This window comes from Aquarana catesbeiana, linkage group LG10 (genome assembly GCF_042186555.1).
Source record: "Aquarana catesbeiana isolate 2022-GZ linkage group LG10, ASM4218655v1, whole genome shotgun sequence".
Lineage (NCBI taxonomy): Eukaryota > Metazoa > Chordata > Amphibia > Anura > Ranidae > Aquarana > Aquarana catesbeiana.
This window is the reverse complement of record NC_133333.1, coordinates 241,463,513-241,487,210: the sequence shown is the minus strand read 5'-3', so window position 1 is coordinate 241,487,210 and position 23,698 is coordinate 241,463,513. Positions and strand designations below refer to the sequence as shown.

Here is a 23,698-nt window from a genome sequence, read left to right as displayed (position 1 = left end):
TATGACAGCATCCCAGAACGGCCGCTCTTGCGGGGCCGCGCAGCACGGCGATCGTGGCCGTGCCGTGTTGCTAGGACACGGTGCGACCCCGATCTCTGTAAAGAGCCACGTCCGCGGCTCTTTAACCATGTGATCGGCTGTGACCAATCAGAGCCGGTCACATGTAAACAAGGAGATGCCGGTAATTGCTTCTCCTCGCCTCACACTGACAGTGCCCTTCACACCATCATCTTTTTTATTCTACAGGGCCTCTGCTTTCAGAATAAAATCTAATCTTCTGGGGGTTTAAGTGATTTTTTTGCCAAAAATTAAGATTTTTACATGTGTGCAAAAATGAAAAAATTTGCTCTAGAGCTCATCTGGTTAAATGATCGCATTCTCCATAAAATTAAGGTGAATATCACTAAAATATGTCAGAGGTTTTATGGATGGGAAAATGAGCCAGGAAGGTTATTAGCAATTGCACTCATACATTTCACGCATTGAGTGGCGGCTGGTCCATAAGGGGCGCAGTGCAGGGATGCATGCAGGGTGCCGGACTCATAGCTTTCTATTTGTTTTGTTTTTTTCTCAAGCACATGATTAGAGCCTGAGGCTTGAAAAGGGTTGGGCTCTGGGCACAGAGTGATAACTAGTGAATCAATATTCGCTATTAGTGGGGGGGGGGGGGGGGGGACGGGGCGACATCTGAAGTAGATGGTCGCATACCTCCGCTCTTCACTCAGAAAACCAGATCCACAGAGCCTCCTGACGACCTGCTAGCACCGCCACACTGCTCCCCGACTTAAACCCTCCCATTACTTCCCCACCGTTAACATCTTCAACAAAATGGTGGTGGGTGACATCCTCCGCTATCCCAGCCAACAGAGCGTGCAGAGGTGCCCCCCTCACACTGACACTAGCAACTCTGGGGAATCCTCCCAATCCATCCAGAGCCCTGTTAAATCCAGGCCGCACAGGGACTCTTATGACCCTGGAGGGGTGAGTGCAGACTTGGGGGGGGTTTGTTTGCCGCCTCCCCTCCCCCAAAAAGTGTACACTTCCTCCAACATTGCAAGGCGGTTTCAAGACTTCTACAGAGACCTTTATAACTCCCCCCCCTCCAACATCTTATAAGCCTTTGCAGGACAAGCTAGATGGAATCTGTCCAGCCTCCCACCACTGGCAGTCTCCCCTTAGGAGAACCAATTACGGTAGAGAAATTGGCAATGCCCCCTTAAAAAAATTACCTCCAAAAAAATCCCATGGCCCAGATGGCTTTTCCCTTGCATATTACAAAATGTTTATTCAGCTCTTAGCACAACCATTTACCAACAGATTTTATTATATCTTAGATAGGGAAGTTTTTCTGACTAATACTCTCAGAGCCAACATTACCATGTTACCAAAAGAAGGCAAAGACCCAACTCAGTGTAATTACCGCCCAATCTCTCTACTGAACAACGATTTAAAATTGTTCATGAAAATCTTGGTGAACAGGCAGCTGCCCTTGGTCCCAAAAATCATTCACCAAGACCAGGTCGGTTTTGTACAGCAAAGGAAGGCTAAGGATAACACCACCAGGGCCATTAACACCATACAATAAGCACATACAAAGGCTCTACCAACTATGTTACTCTTGACTGACACCAAAAAGACATTCGACCGAGTGGAAATTTATGAAATCGACTCTCAAATTTTTCAGCTGGGGGAGAGAACTTTCTTATGTGGGTAGCAGCAATTTATTCCTGGCCAACAGCAATGGTTAGCATAAACGGGACACGCAGTCCGAACCTTTTGAGCTTCGAAATTGCACGAAGCACAGTTGTCCACTATCCCCACTTATTTTTATATTGACCCTGGAACTGATCCTAGGTCAGATCAGGGACAACCTCAACATTATGGGAATCTGTACGCAATTAGGGGAACACAAGGTAGCAGGTTATGCAGATGATTTATTATTTTATATCAACTAACCCTTAACTTCCCTTCCAAATGTACTGAGTGCATTCCAGATGCACAGTGCAATTTCTAATTTGAGGATAAACCTTCAAAAATGGGAAGCTTTGAATGTCAATCTACGTTCGTTGGTCCTGGACTCTCTATACGGGTACATTTCCTGTTCAAATGAACCTTGCAGCATCTCTGATATTTAGGGAGCTTCCTCATGCCTATGGTTTTGGAAATTTTCCCTGGTAATCCCCCCACTTCCTGACCCAGGTCAATAGAGACTTGAAGAAAACCCAGGTTACACACACATCACTCCCTCTCCGCTCCTTCCTTCCCTTGCTTCCTCCCTACTCCCTCTCCCCTTCCTTCTATGGTGCTCCTCTCTTTCTTTTTTTCTCTTTCTTCTCTATTCTCTGTTTTAATTTCCATGCAGGAAGTATCTCAATCAGTCATTCTGGAACACTAACGTCATTATGGTCCACAGTGGGAAGGATTATTCCTTCTAGATATTTTGAGTCAGTGTTTGGTATATGCAACTGCTACTGTAAATGAATGTTAAGTTATGCATTTTTTTTGTGAATGGCCGTTGTACATTCTGCATTGGAGCACACAAACAAATGGCTATATGGTGTTCTGCATACATTTTCTGATAAAACTGATTACTCCTATATGCCTTGTAAAAATATAAATAAAGAATTTACTTAAAAAAAGACATGCTCACAGGGCATGTGTACAGCTCTGTCCAGCTCTGTCCAGCTGTACTGTTAGCATTCCGGGTGGAGGTCATAATACTGTGGCTCAGCCGCTTGTTTTTGTCAACCACCCCCCACCTCCACCCATCTGAAAGAGCCCTTAGACAGAAGAACCACCCTTACTGGACAAGTGTAATTTCTTGACTAGTACAGGCCATGTAAAACCCATGCACAGCAAGTAAGCATTGTTTGCTGCCTAACTGTGCTAGATGCTCCAAATAAATAACAGTTAAAACATGCATTTTGTTGATTTGAATAACATAATCTTATACTAAACTAGCATTTGGGATTTTTTAGATATGGATGCAAATAGATCAGTTTGTGATGTATATAAATAATAGTGTTTGTTATATTTAGGACTTTGTTTTTGTACATAGTTTGTAATTGAGCAGTATATGTAGAAGGGAGCAGTCAGTTCTGCTTCATGTGGTTGTGCTTTACCTCCCAATGTATGAAATTGCCTGCACATTAACCACTTCAATACTGGGCACTTTTACCCCCCCTCCTGTCCAGGCCAATTTTAAATTTTTAGCACTGTGACACTTTGACTGACAATTGCAATTCTTTGGTGACAATAACCCAAATCAATATATGTTATTTAGTCTATAGGAAAGTTATAGAGTCCACAAAATATGGTATATATCTGAAAATTGATCAATCATGATGTACTGACGGCTATCTCAGTTTCCTGAGGCCCAAAAATGTCAGGACAGTACAAATACCCCCCAAAATGACCCCTCTTTGGAACGTAGATAGTCCAACTTATTTAGTAAGAAGAACGGAAAGTTTTTTAAAGCTGTCATTTTTTTGTCAGATTTTTTTAGAAACTGAGAATAAAGAAATTCATTTCTTTTTTTTAAATCTGTAACCAGTGCAGTACAGCGTCATCATATGACTGGTGTAGCAGTGATTAGGGACACTGACTGGTAACGGTATGAAAAAAATAAATAAATAAAAAAAAGTTACATTTTTTAATATATATCTATATAGATAGATAGATAGATAGATAGATAGATAGATAGATAGATAGATAGATAGATAGATAGATAGATAGATAGATTGATATCTATATAGATCTATCTATCTATCTATCTATCTATCTATCTATCTATCTATCTATCTATCTATCTATCTATCTATCTATCTATCTATCTATCTATCTATCTATCTATCTATCTATCTATCTATATCTATATATATATAGATATATATATATATATATATATATATATATATATATATATATATATATATATATATCTATATATATTGTGGGGGATCAGAGGAGTGAACAGCCGGCTCAAAGACAGTCCAGTAAAAATAAAAAATGGCTTTATTCAGCAAACTGGCAAAAACAAACAGAAAACACGACAGGCTGTCTTGTCACACAGTTGTGCACACAGGTAAAGTTTACAGTTCCGCAGCATACAGGCTTACAAGCAATAGTTCATGGCTCTAATCAGAGCTACAGTCTTTTATGTGGTTAAGCTCACCCAGTAAGTACACAATCCAGCAGTGGATCTTTTCACACAGCGTGCTGCTGTGTCTCTCTCTCTCTTACTCAAACTGCTCTTCCTCTGACACTTTCAGCCTTGCTGACAATAAGCAGGTCTGAAGGGAAAGTACCTCCCCTTCAGTACCTAAGTGAAAATGTCCAAATTGGGCCCAATTAGCCAATTTCCCTCCCCCGTGTCATGTGACTCATTAGTGTTACAAGGTCACAGGTGTGAATGGGGAGCAGGTGTGTTAAATTTGGTGTTATCGTTTTCTCTCTTTCATACTGGTCACTGGAAGTTCAACATAGCACCTCATAGCAAAGAACTCACTGAGGATCTGAAAAAAGAATTATTTCTCTACATAAAGATGGCCTAAGCTATAAGAAGATTGGCAAGACCCTAAAACTGAGCTGCAGCGCGGTGGTCAAGACCATACAGGGGTTTAACAGGACAGGTTCCACTCAGAACAGGCCTCACCATGGTCGACCAAAAAAGTTGAGTGCACGTGCTCAGTGTCATATCCAGAGGTTGTCTTTGGCAAATATGAGTGCTGCCAGCATTGCAGCAGAGGTTGAAGGGGTGGGAAGTGAGCCTGTCAGTGCTCAAACCATACACCGCACACTGCATCAAATTGGTCTGCATGGCTGTTGTCCCAGACGGAAGCCTTTTCTAAAGATGATGCACAAAAAAGCCTGCAAACAGTTTGCTGAAGACAAGCAGACTAAAGACATGGATTACTGGAACCATGTCCTGTGGTCTGATGAGACCAAGATAAACTTATTTGGTTCAGATGGTGTCAAGCATGTGTGGCTGCAACCAGGTGAGGAGTACAAAGACAAGTGTGTTTTGACTACAGTCAAGCGTGGTGGTGTCATGGTCTGGAGCTGCATGAGTGCTGCCAGCACTGGGGAGCTACAGTTCATTGAGGAACCATGAATGCCAACATGTACTGTGACATACGGAATCAGAGCATGATTCCTTCCCTTCGGAGACTGGGCCGCAGGGCAGTATTCCAACATAATAACGACCCCAAACACACCTCCAAGACGATCACTGCCTTGCTAAAGAAGCTGAGGGTAAAGGTGATGGACTGGCCAAGCATGTCTCCAGACCTAAACCCTATTGAGCATCTGTGGGGTGTTCTCAAATGGAAGGTGGAGGAGCGCAAGGTCTCTAACATCCACCAGCCCCGTGATGTCATCATGGAGGAGTGGAAGAGGACTCCAGTGGCAACCTGTGAAGCTCTGGTGGACTCCATGCCCAAGAGGGTTAAGGCAGTGTTGGAAACTAATGGTGGCTACACAAATATTGACACTTTGGGTCCAATTTGGAAATTTTCACTTAGGGGTGTACTCACTTTTGTTGCCAGCAGTTTAGACATTAATGGCTGTGTGTTGAGTTATTTTGAGGGAATAACAAATTTACACTGTTATACAAGCTGTACACTCACTACTTTACATTGTAGCAAAGTGTAATTTCTTCAGTGTTATAACATGAAAAGATATAATAAAATATTTACAAAAATGTGAGGGGTGTACTCACTTTTGTGAGATACTGTATATATATATTCCGTTTGTTTGGTTGTGATTAGCTGTGATTGGCCACAGCTGACCACATGGCACAGATGGGCTGTGATTGGCCCAGTCTGTACCATGTGATCACTGTGACCAATCACAGCTAGCAACACACTTGTACACAATGGATGGCTTGAAAGGAAGCCATCTATCGTTTACAACTGTCATGTGACCTGCTGTGATTGGTTACAGCGGTCACATAGTAACAGCAGCAGGCCGGTACAGTGATCAGTCGTCGGCTGTGTCTGGTGGACACAGCCGGTGACACATCGTGGCAAAGTGCGGCGGGGACGATGTCCACCCGGATTGACGGATTGAGTCCTTCCCAGTTGTCATTTTGCAATAGGCTAGGTGGGAATTGGTTAAAAATGATGCATCCCCCATGTGGAACATAACCCTTTCAATACCTGTTATTATTGTGACTTACATTTCACTGTCAAATTTATATTACATGTCCTTTTTCCGACTTCATTGCTCACAACACAACGGTAAGAGCCATTGTCTGCTGCACTCACATTTTTCAGCACTAGTCGCTGGGCTGTGTCTAAAAGAAAATATAGAAAAATATTGTAAATTGGGAATGCCTTTAGAAAAGCACACAACTTTGCAGAGTGCATGACATTTAGTTTGTGCATTAATCGTGATAAGAATATATAAGTGGGGTGTCTTACCCAAGTGGGCAGTATTTGGTAAGGCCACTGCGATATCACCCATTTGCTTTATCCGCTCCCACCGATAGGACATGGGTTGTGACCCAGCTAATGAATTGCAACGCAAAGTGATATTTCTTCCTACTGTCTGTTCTCCTTCAACCCAACAGTCAGGTTCAGAAGGCTTCACTGTAAAAGGAATAGAAATACCTACAAGTCAGAGAAACTTCAGCTATTCTGTTTTCTGCAGTCTTGTCTATAGAAAAGTATGCACTGTTGTATAGAGGTTTATTACGGCTAGGATTGACATAAGAAGATGTAGATTAAATGTAGGGATGAGCTTCGTGTTCGAGTCGAACCCATGTTCGACTCGAACATCGGCTGTTCGATCGTTCGCCGAATTGCGAACGTTATGGGCCGTTCGCGCTAAATTCGTGTGGCGCGTCACGGCCCATAATTCACTGCGGCATCGCAGTGCATTGCTGGCTGATGATTGGCCAAGCATGCACTATGACCCGCATGCTTGGCCAATCACAGCGCTGTCAGTAGAGAGAGCTGTAATTGGCCAAAGCCAGGGTGGCTTTGGCCAATTACGGCTCAGGGCATTTAGTACACACCCCACACTATATAAGGCCGCCTGCACGGCGGCCCTGTGTAGTGTGTGTTCCGGTGTGCTGAGAGATAGAGAGAGAGAGAGACAGTGTCATTTGATTTGAGTTAGATAGATTAGGCAGAACAGTCAGTCAGTTAGCTGCACTTACAGTGTATTGTGTATATATATGCATCCCAGGTGTTGCATATATATATATACACTGTATTCAGTTTAGCTAGATCCGTTCCTGTTATCTTCTATCTAGACTATTTACATTTAATGCAGTGCGTCCTGCTCACAGTGTTCAGCTAGATCCGTTCCTGTTATCTTCTAGACTATTTACATTTAGTGCAGTGCGTCCTGCTCACAGTGTTCAGCTAGATCCGTTCCTGCTATTTACATTTAGTGCAGTGCGTCCTGCTCACAGTGTTCAGCTAGATCCGTTCCTGTTAAATTCCTACTGACCGGCAGGCTTGTCTGGTTACAGTATATAAAGCTACCTGAAGAAAATTACAGGTGTTCTATTTGATCCTATTAGTACCACGGTCAGGCAGCTAGACTATTTACATTTAGTACAGTGTGTCCTGCTCACAGTGTTCAGCTAGATCCGTTCCTGTTAAATTCCTACTGACCGGCAGGCTTGTCTGGTTACAGTATATAAAGCTACCTGAAGAAAATTACAGGTGTTCTATTTGATCCTATTAGTACCACGGTCAGGCAGCTAGACTATTTACATTTAGTACAGTGTGTCCTGCTCACAGTGTTCAGCTAGATCCGTTCCTGTTATCTTCCTACTGACAGGCAGGCTTGTCTGGTTACAGTATATAAAGCTACCTGAAGAAAATTACAGGTGTTCTATTTGATCCTATTAGTACCACGGTCAGGCAGCTAGACTATTTACATTTAGTACAGTGCGTCCTGCTCACAGTGTACAGCTAGATCCGTTCCTGTTATCTTCCTACTGACAGGCAGGCTTGTCTGGTTACAGTATATAAAGCTACCTGAAGAAAATTACAGGTGTTCTATTTGATCCTATTAGTACCACGGTCAGGCAGCTAGACTATTTACATTTAGTACAGTGCGTCCTGCTCACAGTGTTCAGCTAGATCCGTTCCTGTTATCTTCCTACTGACAGGCAGGCTTGTCTGGTTACAGTATATAAAGCTACTTGAAGAAAATTACAGGTGTTCTATCCCAGCTTAGTGCAGCTACAGGCCATTAGTATGTCTGGAAGGCCAAGAAGGAGAGGCAGACAGTCACAAGCCAATAAGAGAGGGCAAGCAGGCTCTGTGTCTAGTGCTGGTCGTGGAGACGGTGCATCCTCATCAGCACGTGGCCATGGGACACGCTTGGCCTTTTTTTCGGCAGCTGGCCATGTTGAGCCGCAACATGCGGAAGACTTGGTCGAGTGGATGACCAAGCCGTCCTCATCCTCCTCATCCTCTCTCACCCATGCCCAGGGTGCTTTGTCTGGCAAAGCAGCGGCCTCTTCCCTCAGCTCAATGTCATCAGTGACTCCTTCCCTAGCTCCACCATGTCCTCATGAGGATTCCCTCGAACTGTTTGACCACAGTGTTGGGTACATGCTCCAGGAGGATGCCCAGCGTTTGGAAGGCTCTGATGACGATACTGAGCTCGATGAAGGCAGTAACATGAGCGCGGACAGAGGGGGTGCCCAAGAAGGACAGCAATCTGGCAGTCATGCTCCCCCTGCTGCAGCATACTGCCAGGTTTGCTCCAGTGATGAGGAGGGAGGGGATGATGAGGTCACTGACTCAACGTGGGTGCCTGATAGGAGAGAGGAGGAGGAGGAGGAGGAGGAGGAGGAGGAGGAGGAGGAGGCGGCAGCACATCACCAACGAGGCAGGATGCCCTCCAGGGGCCAGCCTAAGGGCAGCACATTGACTGCATCACACCCCAAAGCTCCACATGTGCAGGGCGCTGCAGTCTCTGCGCGTTATTCAAAAAGTTCTTTGGTGTGGGCCTTTTTTGAGACGAGTGCATCAGATCGCACCGCTGCTATTTGCAACATATGTCTCAAGCGTATCTCGCGTGGCCAAAATATCTCCCGCTTGGGTACCACATGCTTGACCAGACATATGTTGACCTGCCATGCAGTTCGTTGGCAAGCGTATCTAAAAGACCCACACCAAAGAACAAAGAGGATCTCTCCTTGCTCCTCATCAGCTGAGATTTCCAACCCCACTAGACCTTCAGTCCTCTCTGAGACCTACAGTGAGAGGAATGAAGGTGTAGAATTAGGTGTGTCACAGCCAAGTACTTGTGGGCAATCTGCTTTTGGTACACCGACGTCAGATTGTACCAGGCAAATTTCCCTGCCCCAGCTGCTGCACCGCCGAAAGAAGTTTGCTCCCAGCCATCCACATGCCCAGCGGTTGAATGCTAGCTTGGCAAAATTGCTAGCACTTCAACTGCTGCCTTTTCAGTTGGTAGACTCTGCCCCCTTCCGTGAGTTTGTGGAATGTGCGGTTCCTCAGTGGCAGGTACCCAAACGCCACTTTTTCTCACGGAAGGCGATTCCGGCTCTCTACCGGCATGTGGAAGGCAATGTCCATGCCTCGCTGGACAGGGCGGTCAGCGGTAAGGTGCATATTACCGCTGACTCATGGTCCAGCAGGCATGGACAGGGACGTTACCTAAGTTTCACGGCGCATTGGGTGACTCTGCTGGCAGCTGGGAAGGATGCAGGACAAGGTGCAGTAGTGTTGGAGGTTGTTCCGCCACCACGCCTCCAAAATGCTGATTGTGACACACCTCTCTCCTCCACCCCCTCCTCTTCTTCTTCCTCCATGGCCTCTTCCTCGGAACCAGCGGTGCTCCGTAGGCGTTCAAGGGGCTACGCAAGTACGCAGGCCAAAAGATGCCATGCGGTGCTTGAGCTGGTGTGCTTGGGGGACAGGAGCCACACTGGGGCAGAGGTTCTGTCAGCTCTGCAGGGGCAGGTTCAGAGGTGGTTGACGCCACGCCAACTTAAGGCAGGAATGGTGGTTTGCGACAATGGCACCAACCTCCTCTCTGCCCTCCGACAGGGACAAATGACCCATGTGCCCTGTTTGGCTCACGTCCTTAACTTGGTGGTGCAGCGGTTCTTGGGCAGGTACCCGGGCTTACAGGATGTCCTGAGGCAGGCCAGGAAAGTCTGTGTGCATTTCCGCCGGTCATATAATGCCAGTGCTCGGCTGACGGACCTCCAAAAGGAGTTTAACCTGCCCAAGAACCGCCTAATCTGTGACATGCCCACCAGGTGGAACTCAACGTTGGCCATGCTGCAGCGGCTGCACACGCAGCAGAGGGCCATCAATGAGTACCTGTGCGACTATGGCACCAGGACAGGGTCAGGGGAGCTTGGTTTTTTTTCCCCACGCCAGTGGGCCATGATCAGGGATGCATGCACTGTCCTGTCACCATTCGAGGAGGCCACGAGGATGGTGAGCAGTGACAGTGCATGCATCAGTGACACTGTCCCCCTTGTCCACCTGTTGGAGCACACGCTGCGTGGAATAATGGACAGGGCACTTGAGGCAGAACAGAGGCAGGAAGAGGAGGACTTCCTTAGCTCTCAAGGCCCCCTTTATCCAGACAGTGTTCCTGCGTGCCCGCCGATCACACAGGAAGAGGACGAGGAGGAAGAGGAGGAGGAGGAAGATTGTGTCAGTATGGAGGTGGAGCCTGGCACTCAGCATCAGCAGCAGTCTTTAAGGGATCAGTCCCAAGAAACACATGGACTTGTACGTGGCTGGGAGGAGGTGGCTGCGGACCATGTCGTTCTTAGTGACCCAGAGGACTCCGGACCGAATGCCTCAGCAAACCTACGCTGCATGGCCTCCCTGATCCTGCAAAGCCTGCGTAAGGATCCTCGTATTCGTGGTATCAAGGAGAAGGACCAATACTGGCTGGCAACCCTCCTTGATCCACGTTACAAGGGTAAGGTTGCGGACCTTATCTTGCCATCGCAGAGGGAGCAGAGGATGAAACATCTTCGGGAGGCCTTGCAGAAAGGTCTGTGCAACGCGTTCCCAGAGACTGGGAGGTTACAAACTCCTGTTTCTGGACAACGTGTTGCTGAGGCTTCGGTCAGTCAAAGAAGGAGCGGTGGAGAAGGTGGCCGTCTGACCGATGCGTTCAGACAATTTTTTGGTCCGCAGCCCCAAGGTATGATCGGTTCCAGCAACCATCGCCAGCGTCTGTTTTACATGGTGCAGGAATACCTAGGGGCAAGATCAGACTTGGACACCTTTCCCACCGAAAATCCTCTGGGTTACTGGGTCTTGAGGATGGATCACTGGCCAGAGCTTGCACAGTATGCAATTGAGCTACTGGCCTGTCCTGCATCCAGCGTTCTTTCGGAACGCACATTCAGTGCTGCTGGAGGCGTGGTAACCGATCACAGGGTGCGTCTGTCCACCGACTCGGTCGATCGGCTGACCTTCATAAAAATGAATGAGTCTTGGATCACCACCAGCTACCAAGCACCTGATGCTGATGTAACCGAATAATTTTTTTTGAAATCTCAGATCCCTTCAAAGACTGCCTATGCTGATGCTGAGTGACTATCCCTGAGTAATTATCCTCTTCCTCCTCAATCATCACGCTGATAGCTTGTAAGAACATTTTTGGTTCTGGGCGCCACCACCAGTGCCTAAGGCACAATTTTTCAGCCCCTGTTTAACAGGGGCGTGTAATTACAATTTTTGATGTAATACTTTGCAGCAGGGCTCGTTCCTGCATTCCAACTAGAGTGTCTGTGAGGGGTTGCAGTGTTGTGGCACCAGCACCAGTGCCTAGGGCCCAATTTTTCTGCCCCTGTCTAACAGGGGCGTGTAATTACAATTTTTGATGCAATACTTTGCAGCAGGGCTCGTTCCTGCGTTCCAACTAGAGTGTCTGTGAGGGGTTGCAGTGTTGTGGCACCAGCACCAGTGCCTAAGGCCCAATTTTTCTGCCCCTGTCTAACAGGGGCGTGTAATTACAATTTTTGATGCAATACTTTGCAGTAGGGCTCGTTCCTGCGTTCCAACTAGAGTGTCTGTGAGGGGTTGCAGTGTTGTGGCACCAGCACCAGTGCCTAAGGCCCAATTTTTCTGCCCCTGTCTAACAGGGGCGTGTAATTACAATTTTTGAAGCAATCATTTGCAGCAGGGCTCGTTCCTGCGTTCCAACTAGAGTGTCTGTGAGGGGTTGCAGTGTTGTGGCACCAGTGCCTAAGGCCCAATTTTTCTGCCCCTGTCTAACAGGGGCGTGTAATTACAATTTTTGAAGCAATAATTTGCAGCAGGGCTCGTTCCTGCGTTCCAACTAGAGTGTCTGTGAGGGGTTGCAGTGTTGTGGCACCAGCACCAGTGCCTAAGGCCTAATTTTTCAGCTGCTGTTCAACAGGGGCATGTAATTACAATTCTTGATCTAATATTTCACAGCAGGGCCCTGTGAGGGCTTACAGTGTTGTGGCCACAGCAACACCTAAGGCCCAAATTTCTGCTGAGTATATAGGGCAGGACCCTACTTTCAAACATCTAACTTACAAACGACTCCTACTTGCAAACGGAAGGAGACAACAGGAAGTGAGATGAAATCTACCCCTAGGAAGGGAAATTCTCTCCTGTAAGAGTTAATATGGGAAAACAAGTTCTCCTTTCCACTGATGCTTTCCAATCCTTGTTCCACAAAAAAACCCAAATTTTCAAAAAACATTTTTCATTGGGACAAAAAAGTGAGGTGAAATCTTCTGAAGAGGAGGAAAGACAGCAAAACAAATGTCACAGGGGTGATAACCCTTCCCTATGTTTTCCAAAAAGCTTAGAAAAGATTTTTTGGCTGGAGCTAAACACGTTAAAAATGTTCAAAATTACAAACAGATTCTACTTAACAACAAACCTACAGTCCCTGTCTTGTTTGCACCGCCTGTATACTGCTGTTCAGAGTATATAGGGCCTGGTGGCCCCACACCTTTCCTTATTTTAATTTGGGTGCGGGGTTCCCCTTAATATCCATACAAGACCCAAAGGGACTGGTAATGGACTGGGGGGTACCCATGCCGTTTGTCTCACTGATTTTCATCCATATTGCCATGACCCGACATGACATTAAACCCGCAAGCAGTTTTAAATGAGATTTTTTCCTTTAAAAATGACATTTGGTGCAGGGACTGTTCTAAACATGGGAAACACGCGTCACTTTACAGGCATACTATAGACACCCCCCAGGTACGATATTTAAAGGAATATTTCACTTTTTTTTTTTTACTTTAAGCATCATTAAAATCACTGCTCCCGAAAAAACGGCCGTTTTTAAAAGTTTTTTTTGCATTGATACATGTCCCCTGGGGTAGGACCCGGGTCCCCAAACCCTTTTTAGGACAATACCATGCAAATTAGCCTTTAAAATGAGCACTTTTGATTTCGAACGTTCGAGTCCCATAGACGTCAATGGGGTTCTAACGTTCGTGCGAACTTTCGGTCCGTTCGCGGGTTCTGGTGCGAACCGAACCGGGGGGTGTTCGGCTCATCCCTAATTAAATGTATACCATCCCATTTAAGAAAAATAATTATACAGCCTCCTGGTTTTTCAACATCCATTTTGAAAACATACCAGTTGGTGAGACCTGTGCCAGTCTACAGTGAGGGAAAAAGTATTTGATCCTCTGCTGATTTTGTACGTTTGCCCACTGACAAAGAAATGATCAGTCTATAGTTTTAATGGTAGATTTATTTCAACAGTGAGAGACAGAACAACAACAAAAATATCCAGAAAAACGCATTTAAAAAACTTATAAATTGATTTGCATTTTAATGAGTGAAATTAGTATTTGATCCCCTATCAATCAGCAAGATTTCTGGCTCCCAGGTGTCTTCTATACATGTAACAAGCTGAGATTAGGAGCACTCTCTTAAAGGGAGTGCTCCTAATCTCAGTTTGTTACCTGTATAAAAGGCACCTGTCCACAGAAGCAATCAGATTCCAATCTCTCCATCATGGCCAAGTCCAAAGAGCTGTCCAAGGATGTCAGGGACAAGATTGCAGATCTACACAAGGCTGGAATGGGCTACAAGACCATCGCCAAGCAGCTTAGTGAGAGGGTGACAACAATTGGTGTGATTATTCGCAAATGGAAGAGACACAAAATAACTGTCAATCTCCCTCGGTCTGGGGCTCCATGCAAGATCTTACCTCGTGGAGTTTCAATGATCATGAGAACGATGAGGAATCAGCCCAGAACTACACTGGAGAATCTTGTCAATGATCTCAAGGCAGCTGGGACCATAGTCACCAAGAAAACAATTGGTAACACATTACACCGTGAAGGACTAAAATCCTGCAGCACCCGCAAGGTCCCCCTGCTCAAGAAAGCACATGTACAGGTCCGTCTTAAGTTTGCTAATGAATATCTGAATGATTCAGAGCAGAACTGGGTGAAAGTGTTGTGGTCAGATGAGGCCAAAATCAAGCTCTTTGGCATCAACTCAACTTGCCGTGTTTGGAGGAGGAGGAATGCTGCCTATGTACCCCAAGAACACCATCCCCACCATCAAACGTGGAAGTGGAAACATTATGCTTTGTAGGTGTTTTTCTGCTATGGGGGCAGGACAACTTCATCACATCAAAGGGATGATGGACGGGGCCATGTACCGTCAAATCTTGGGTGAGATCCCTCTTTCCCTCAGCCAGGGCACTGAAAATGGGCCGTGGATAGGTATTCCAGCATGACAGTGACCCAAAGCACATGGCCAAGGCAACAAAGGAGTGGCTCAAGAAGAAGCATATTAAGGTCCTGGAATGGCCTAGCCAGTCTCCAGACCTTAATCCCATAGAAAATATGTGGAGGGAGCTGAAGGTTCGAGTTACGAAACATCAGCCTCGAAACCTTAATGACTTGGAGAGGATCTGCAAAGAGGAGTGGTACAAAATCCCTCCTGAGGTGTGTGCAAACCTGGTGGCCAACTACAAGAAATGTCTGACCTCTGTGATTGCCAACAAGGGTTTTGCCACCAAGTACTAAGTCATGTTTTTCGAAGGGGTCAAATACTTATTTCACTCATTAAAATGCAAATCAATTTATAACTTTTTTAAAATGCGTTTTTCTGGATATTTTTGTTGTTATTCTGTCTCTCACTATTAAAATAAACCTACCATTAAAATTATAGACTGATCATTTCTTTGTGGGCAAATGTACAAAATCAGCAGGGGATCAAATACTTTTTTCCCTCACTGTACATCATTAATTATAACTGTACAGTGTTACTTTCTTCCCAGCAATACAAATGAATTGGCTTAACTACACGTACATTCAATTTCACCAACATGACTAAACTAATATTTCTGCTGTCTGTATACATTATTTTGTAGCCAGTAGACATGTGCACTGCTGAAAAATTTGTTAATTTTCGTTTCATTTGTATTTTGTTTTTTTTTGGGTCATTCGTTATGATTGCAATTTGTGAATTCGTAAATTTGTAAATTCGAAAATTCGTAAATTCGAAAATCCGAAAACAAAAAAAAATTCAGAAAATTCAAAAGCATAACTAACTAACTAACTAACTATTAAATCATAGGTATTGTAATTTCCTTTCAAATTTGGCTCTTTGTGAGTGTAACGAATACGAATTTATCCGAAGTTACGAATTATCCGAAATAACGAATGCCACATCTAAATAAATAGAACGGAACTAATTAATAATAAATAATAATAATAATACAAAGTTATTATTATTATTGTTATTTATTTATTATTTCGGATAATTTGTAACTTCGGATAAATTCGTATTCCTTACGTTCACTAACAGCCAAATTTGAAAGGAAATTCCAATACTTATAGTTTAACCGCTTGCTAACCGCCCGCCGACTGTCAGAAACCATGAAATCAGACCGAAACAGAATTACAGTTAAATCACACTTGTTTAATAATAAAAGTAAAAAGAACAAACATAGTCAAAACATAGCCAAAGTTCGGTAACTGGAAAAAAAAATAGTCAGCCAAGCCAGAGAGTCAGGGATCAGTGAAGTGTAACAGCAAGCAGGATCTGAAGCCAGAAGGAATGTCAGCCAAGCAAGTCTTTAAACAGGAACGCAGGAGATCTCTGTGATGTTGACCAAGGCGAAGACAGAGATCCTCTGGGCTGGACGGCTTAAGTAGGCAGGTCTGACGAGCAGGATATCATCAACAGGTAAGTAGCTGTGGAGAGATAGGAGCTGGCAATTAGCTGACAGCTGAGCGGCCAGCTCAGAGAAGAAAGGGCTGAGCCTAGCCCTGACAGTACCCCCTCCCCAACGGCCCCTCCCCCTTGGAGAACCACCAGGCTTGAGGGGAAAACACCTATGGAAATCACGGAGGAGGACAGGGGCATGTACGTCCGAGGATGAGAGCCAAGAGCGTTCCTCCGGACAGTACCCCTTCCAATGCACTAGGTATTGTATGCGCCCACGGAACCTACGGGAGTCAACAATGGACTGTACTTTATACTCCTCATGGTTCTCAACCTGTACAGGGTGAGGACGTGGCACCAAGGTGGTAAAGCGGTTGCAAACCAAAGGTTTATTAAGGAGACATGAAATACATTTGAGATACGCATATTAGAAGGAAGGTCTAATGTGTAAGCCACTGGGTTAATCCTGCGAAGAATACGGAAAGGCCCAATAAACCGAGGTGCAAACTTCAGAGAGGAAACATGAAGTCGGAGGTTTGCGAGATGACAGCCAAACCCTGTCCCCAACCTGGTAGGAAGGTGCAGGCAGGCGTCTGCGGTCAGCATGGAGTCTGTACCTATCATTATCATGTGACAAAGAATCCTGGACTTGTGCCCAAGTGGAACGAAGACCACGGAGATGCTCCTCTAACGCAGGAATACTCTGCGGAACAAATGAATCAGGCAACATGGAAGGTTGGAAACCATAGTTCACCTTAAATGGGGACAGTCGGGAAGCAGAATTCAAGGCACTATTGTGAGCAAATTCTGCCCAAGGTAATAGGTCTGAACAGTTGTTATGATGGTCAGAAATATAGCAATGCCATTAGACTGCGGGTGGTACGCAGAAGAAAAAGCAAGTTGAATTGCCAACTGTGCACAAAAGGCTCGCCAGAACTGGGACACAAACTGACTACCCCTGTCCGAGACAATTACCTTGGGTAGCCCATGTAAGCGAAAGATCTCCCGAGCAAAAATGGAAGCCAGTTCCTTATAAGTGGGCAACTTCTGGAATACAATGAGACATTTTTGAGAAACGGTCAACCACCATAAGGATAACTGTGTTGCCCTGGGACTGGAAGTTGGGTAACTCCACAATGAAATCCATAGACAGGTGGGTCCAGGGCCTCTTTCCATTGGGTATGGGATGTAGGAGGCCCACTGGAAGGTGTCGTGGAGTCTTACTCTGAACACACACGGAACAGGCAGCTACAAAGGTGGTTACATCAGCACGTAGACTAGGCCATCAGAATTGTTGGGAAATGGCCCAAAAGAGTTGATTCTTCACAGCAGCCTTGTGAGAATAGTAAGTCTGGAGCACGGCAGTACGGAGACTCCCTGGGACAAAGCAGCGGTCACAAGGTTTCTCAGGAAGAGCATGGACCTGAGCAGCAAGAATTTTGTCACCCAAAGGTGAAGTGAGACTGGTGCAAACCGTAGCCAGGATACAATCAGGAGGAATCACAGGAACCGGAACCGGCTTCATCTTGGAAGTGGAGGAAAATTGTCGTGACAGAGCGTCAGCCCTTACATTCTTAGTACCGGGTAAGAATGAGACGATGTAATTGAAACAAAAAAGAGCCAATCGCGGCCTTCTGGGAGAGAGGCGTTTTGCCTCAGACAAGAATGTGAGATTCTTATGGTCAGTAAGAATGAGAACCGGCACAGTGTTACCTTCGAGGAGATGTCTCCATTCTTTCAGGGCTAAAATGATCGCTAACAGCTCTCTTTCACCAATCTCGTAATTGTAATTGTAATTTCTTGGAAAAGTAGCCACGAGGGTGCATAGCGCTCTCAGAGGTAGGAACGTTGAGACAGAAGGGTGCCAACACCAGTCTCAGAAGCATCAACCTCAAGGATAAAAGGTAACTTAGGATCAGGATGTGCCAACACAGGAGCAGAAACAAAGCCAACCTTGAGACTCTCAAAGGCCTTAAAGGACTCCGGAGACCAACTCTGTGGGTTACCGTCCTTTTTGGTCATATCAGTCAGGGGCTTGTACAGAGACGAGAAGTTATGAATAAACTTCTGATAATAGTTGGCAAAGCCAAGAAAACGCTGCAGAGGACGTAAACCCATGGGTCGGGGCCACTGTATGACTCCTGAAAGTTTCTCTGGGTCCATCGAAAAACCAGCAGTGGAAACGACATAAGCCAGGAATTTAACCTGTTCACAATGGAATTCGCACTTCTCCACTTTACAATAGAGATTGTTCTCTCTTAGTTTCTGAAGCACACGACAGACATCTGTGTGGTGGCTCTCCAGGGACTTGAAAAATATGAGGATATCATCGAGATAAACCACCACACATAACTGCAACAAATCTCAGAGGACATCGTTAATAAAACTGCCAGGGCGCTACAAAGGCCAAAACATTACAAGGTACTCGTATTAAATACAGTTTTCCACTCATCGCCCTCCTTAATCCTCACAAGATTGTATGCCCCTCTCAAATCAAGCTTCGTGAAAACCGTTGCTTCCGATTGAGACCCCTATAATCAATACAAGGTCTCAGTTCACCATTCTTCTTCACAAAGAAGAAACCAGCACCAGCAGGAGATGAGGATTTGCAGATGAAACCTCGAGAAAGTGCACCTCCAAGACCGACAAAGGGTAAACCCGGCCACGAGGGGGAATGGCACAGGTTGAAGGTCAATTGCGCAATCATAAGACTGGTGTGGAGGCAAACTACTTGTCCTTTGTCAAAGACATCTCTAAAATCACGGTACTCCTCCAGCAGGGAGGAGAGTGAAGTGGTGCACAGGACCTTGGCTACCTTCAGGAAGCATGTCTTACTGCATTGTGGTGACCAGGAGAGAACTTTAGCATGGAATCAATCAAAAGAAGGGTTGTGCCTCTGTAACCAAGGATAACCAATAACCAGCGGAAACTTATGTGAGGAAATAACTTGGAATTAGATTATCGCGTGGTGAAGGCTTTCAGATAAAGGTGGTCTCTGCAGCAGATTCGCCGCAAGATCACTTTTATCGGTGGCGGGAGAGGGCTCGGGTCTGCTCTCCTCTGTGGTATGGATGCAAATGCTGGACTCGGGAACGCGCCCGCAAGGTAACCCTCTCGGGAGAGCGCTTCTCCTAGGGGGTTATCTGATGTGGGGAGGAGCCGCGAGAGCCACCGGAGGACCTCAAAAGACGAGGTTCGAGGCCACACTGTGCAAAACGAGCTGCACAGCGGAGGTAAGTATGATATGTTTGTTATTATAAAAAAAAGGGACTTTTTTTTAATTTTTCTTTTTCAGATTACATTTTTTAAAAAAATTTTATTGCATTTTAATGTAAATATGAGATCTGAGGTCTTTTTGACCCTAGATCTCATATTTAAGAGGTCCTGTCATGCTTTTTTTCTATTATAAGGGATGTTTACATTTCTTGTAATAGGAATAACAGTGACACAATTTTTTTTTTTTTTTTTAAAGAACAGTGTAAAAATAAAAAATAAAAAGTAAAATAAATAATTTTTTTTTTTTTAACGCGCCCCATCTCGATGAGCTTGTGCACAGAAGCGAACGCATACGTGAGTAGCGCCCGCATATGTAAACGGTGTTCAAACCACACATGTGAGGTATCGCCGTGATCATTAAAGCGAGAGCAATAATTCTAGCCCTCCAATATAACTCAAAACATGCAACCTGTAGAATTTTTTAAACATCGCCTATGGAGATTTTTTTAAGGGTAAAAGTTTGTCGCCAGTCCACCAGCGGGCGCAATTTTGAAGCGTGACATGTTGGGTATCAATTTACTCTGTGTAACATCATATTTCACAATATAAAAAAAAAACTGGGCCAACTTTACTGTTGTCTTATTTTTTAATTCAAAAAAGTGTATTTTTTCCTAAAAAAGTGCGCTTGTAAGCCCGCTGCGCAAATACGGTGTGACAGAAAGTATTGCAATGACCACCATTTTATTCTTTAGGGTGTTAGAAAAAAAATATATAATGTTTGGGGGTTCAAAGTAATTTTCTAGCAAAAAAAACTGTTTTAAACCAGTAAACACCAAATCTCAAAAGGAGACTCTGTCCTTAAGTGGTTAATAGTAACAGTTAAGTTACTATTAGTTAGTTATTTCGGATTTTCAAATTTACGAATTTACAAATTTTTTAATTTACGAATATTCAGAAAAATTTGTTAAACAGGTTTTCTTTAATTTGGATAATTCCAAATTAACTAATTATTCGATATCCGTTAAAAAACTAATTTGGAACAAAACTAATTGCACATGTCTAGTAGCCAGTCTAACCCTTGGTTGCTGGAGGCCATTCACATAGTCTGCTGTAGAGCTGCACGATTAATCGTATAAAGATCGCAATTTCGATTCACCCCCCCCCCCGCGATCTCCAGGCTGGATTAGCTAAATTTTCCGGATCTCCCCATCGGAAACCACGGAACCAGCGTGGAACGCAAATGGTGCCGATATTGGAACTGACGTCAGCAACCGGAACTAACGTCAGTCAACAGAGAGCATAGTTACATCCGCCCCTTTGAGAAAAGCATCCGCCCATTATAATAACCAGCCCCAAGCATCGTGTTGATTGTGTTCAATGTATAACCATACATCCGCCCCTTTGGGAAAAGCATTCCCCCCCTTGCTGTCTTTATAACCATACATCCGCCCCTTTGAGAAAAGCACCCGCCCCTTGCTGTATTAAATGAATAACCAGCCGCGAGCATCGGGAGCGAGCGGCGTGTTGATTGTGCATGCGCCAACTACAGCTGATTTTTCTGTTTTAATTAACCATTTTAAAGAATCGTGAGAGAATTGTGATCTTTATTCTAAGCAAAAGAATCGTGATTCTCATTTTTCCCCAGAATCGTGCAGATCTAGTCTGCTGTAGTTAAACTTATTTGGAATTTGTTTACCTTGCTCTGGTTTCCATATATATTTATGTGTTAAACTGGCTTAAAAAAAAGAAAATTGCTTTTCTGGAATGAGTCTAGATCTTAACCCAACTGAAATGCTGTAGCATGTACCTAGGGTTGCCACCTGTACGGGTTTCTCCCGGACAGTCCGTTTTTTGAATGATGTGTACGGGTTTTCATCTGCTCCAGACCCGGACACATCATTCAGACCGGACTGCACCGAGAGTGACAAGTCTGCTCAGTGGATGATGTGTCTCCCCTCCCCCGCCGTCTCACTAGCTGCTTAGTGTCAGTCCACCCCTCACTAATGCTGAGTGCAGGGAGATCCAATCTGCGGCCGGGGATTCAGTGAGCCCACACTGCCTGCCGCTGATTGCATGCAGGAGGGAGCCGTGGGCGGGCTCGGAAAAGGGGGAGGCAGCTGAAGAATCCAAAAGCAGGGATGAGGATGTGCCCATATCTATTGCCAGCTTCCTTTCTATGGCAGCAACACACCCCCTTTCCATACAGAATAAACTCCCTTTCTCCTGGGCACAGGCTCCTCTCATGCTGGGCGGCTGGATCAGGGATGTAACAGAGCTCCTCTACAGGGGGAGGAGCATATGAGACAACCCTACACTGCAGCCCGATCACTGCCTCCAGCTGACATCAAGGCTCACCCTGGGGCAGACTGAAGATAACAGAGGATGGATGCCAGACTGCATATTCTCCTCCCGTGAGTCCCAACCTGTTCTGCCTTCCAAACTGTATAATTCTGTGCTGTAAACCTGTTCTGCACCTTGCAGTGCAGGTTTACTGAAAGCAAAACTAAAAATCTTGACTATGCCAGGAATATACTGTGATTTTTCAGGCTCCACATGGAAGTACTCCAGACACTATATCTTATTAAATATTATTCTTTTTGATAATGTGGAATACTTCTATGTAGAACCTGAAAAGTCCCAGTATATTCCCAGACATCCCAAGTCTCCCGCGAGTTGCGAGAGTCTCCCGCATTTGGCTGCGGAGTCCCGGACACCCGCGAGCGCTGGGCAATCTCCCAGCTGGGCCTGTCACTCAGCCGCAGACAGAAGACAGAGCAGCCCTGCACTATAGTGCAGGGATCTTCAAACTGTTGCGGAACTACACATCCCATGAGACATTGTAAAACTCTGACATTCACAGACACGACTAAGCATGATGGGAATTGTAGTTCCTGAACAACTGGAGGGCCATAGCTTGAAGACCCCTGCCATAGCTTGAAGACCCCTGCTATGGAAATAAATGGCCCTGTATTGCTAAAGTGTTTGGGTTTGGCTCGAAGAAAAGGTGGAAACCCCTAGTAATAAACCAGTGGAAAAGAGCTAGTGGTAAATGAAAATTGATGGAACAGATGAACAGGTGTTGTAATTAATGGACACATTTGAGCTATCAATTCCATATCACAAATGCTCACCTAGAATCCTCAGTCTGATATAGCTCCATTCATATTGGCCAGCGTTTTTCACTTTGCAGGTGTACAGGCCAGCATCACTAGGCTCCAGAGATCTGATGAATATGGCAGCATCTCCAGCTAAGAAGTTGGAGCTAAAACTATAACGGCCCTTCAGGTCTTCATTTTCATAGACTTGTCCTGCACTGTAACTGAGGATCTGTGAAGTACATAACACTGGTTATATTCTCTTCTCTGCATTTGTCATTTTCTGCAGACACTTATTGATATCTTTTATAACCCAAGTGTGTGAACCACCAAGTTCAAGTCTCTAGCCCTGTACTTTTGCGGCTTATGTGTTCTAATTATAGGAAGCAGGTACTTCTATTATCATAAGTCATAGACTTTTTTTGAGAAGATAACATATTTACGATGTCCCCATGTCTCTAACAGGTCATTTAACAGGTCATTTATATGTACTGTATGTAGCACTCTCTGTGTACAGTGTAGGAAACTATATTTGGGCTCTTCTGTAGGTAGAGGAGCTGGAGTTGATGTGTTCACAGTTAGCTGGCGGAGCTCCAAGGGCTGAGTCTTTGTTTTCTCCCCCTGGTTTTTAGAACTGCGGGAGGGTTCCTAGCCCTGTTAGCTGCTTTTATTTTTGTTGCTTAATTGTGGGTTTTTGAAAGGGAATTTACCGTAGTTATCAGTTATCAATAAAGCTTAGGAAAATGTTTCTTCTACAGTAACTGCAGTACACCCCCCTTAAAAAGCCAGTCTTTCCTAAGGTTCTGAATATTGTGCACATTTTTAGCTTGACCCTTCCCACTGTTTCAACATTTTGGGAACGATCTTTCAGAAACGTACTCAAGATTATTTTGCTTGTAATTTATGATTAGTTAAGAATTTCAGCTGAACAAAAATATTTAAAAACACCAATTAATGCAGCTATGTATTCTCTAAAAAAATATCTGACCTGGCTGCATGGGTTTTTTTTTGGCAGCATAATCAGTAATAGTATAGGTATTTCAAATGTGTACTGGTTCAATTGAAATTGACTGCCAAGCAAAAGTACCCTCTAACCCAGCCTTTCACAACCTTTTGAACACGGAGGAACCCTTTAAAAAACATTATGGCCTTGACTGACCAATTGACTGACTGACCCGAACAAACTGTGCAGTGGTTTTGCACAGAGAAGCCCAGATCCTCCTATTTTAGGGTCCC

At 44.8% G+C, this 23,698-nt stretch overlaps 1 protein-coding gene across 1 annotated transcript in view; it reads right to left on the bottom strand.

The window, feature by feature from the left end:
* The window catches only part of CLMP (CXADR like cell adhesion molecule), a 145,582-nt gene that overhangs the window by 3,365 nt on the left and 118,519 nt on the right, over positions 1–23,698 (bottom strand). The window contains exons 3-5 of the mRNA XM_073603518.1: positions 22,499–22,694; positions 6,423–6,590; positions 6,179–6,295 (exon numbers count right to left, since the gene is read on the bottom strand). Of these exons, the coding sequence (XP_073459619.1) occupies positions 6,179–6,295; positions 6,423–6,590; positions 22,499–22,694 (481 nt within the window). The remainder of the gene's footprint in view (positions 1–6,178; positions 6,296–6,422; positions 6,591–22,498; positions 22,695–23,698) is intronic.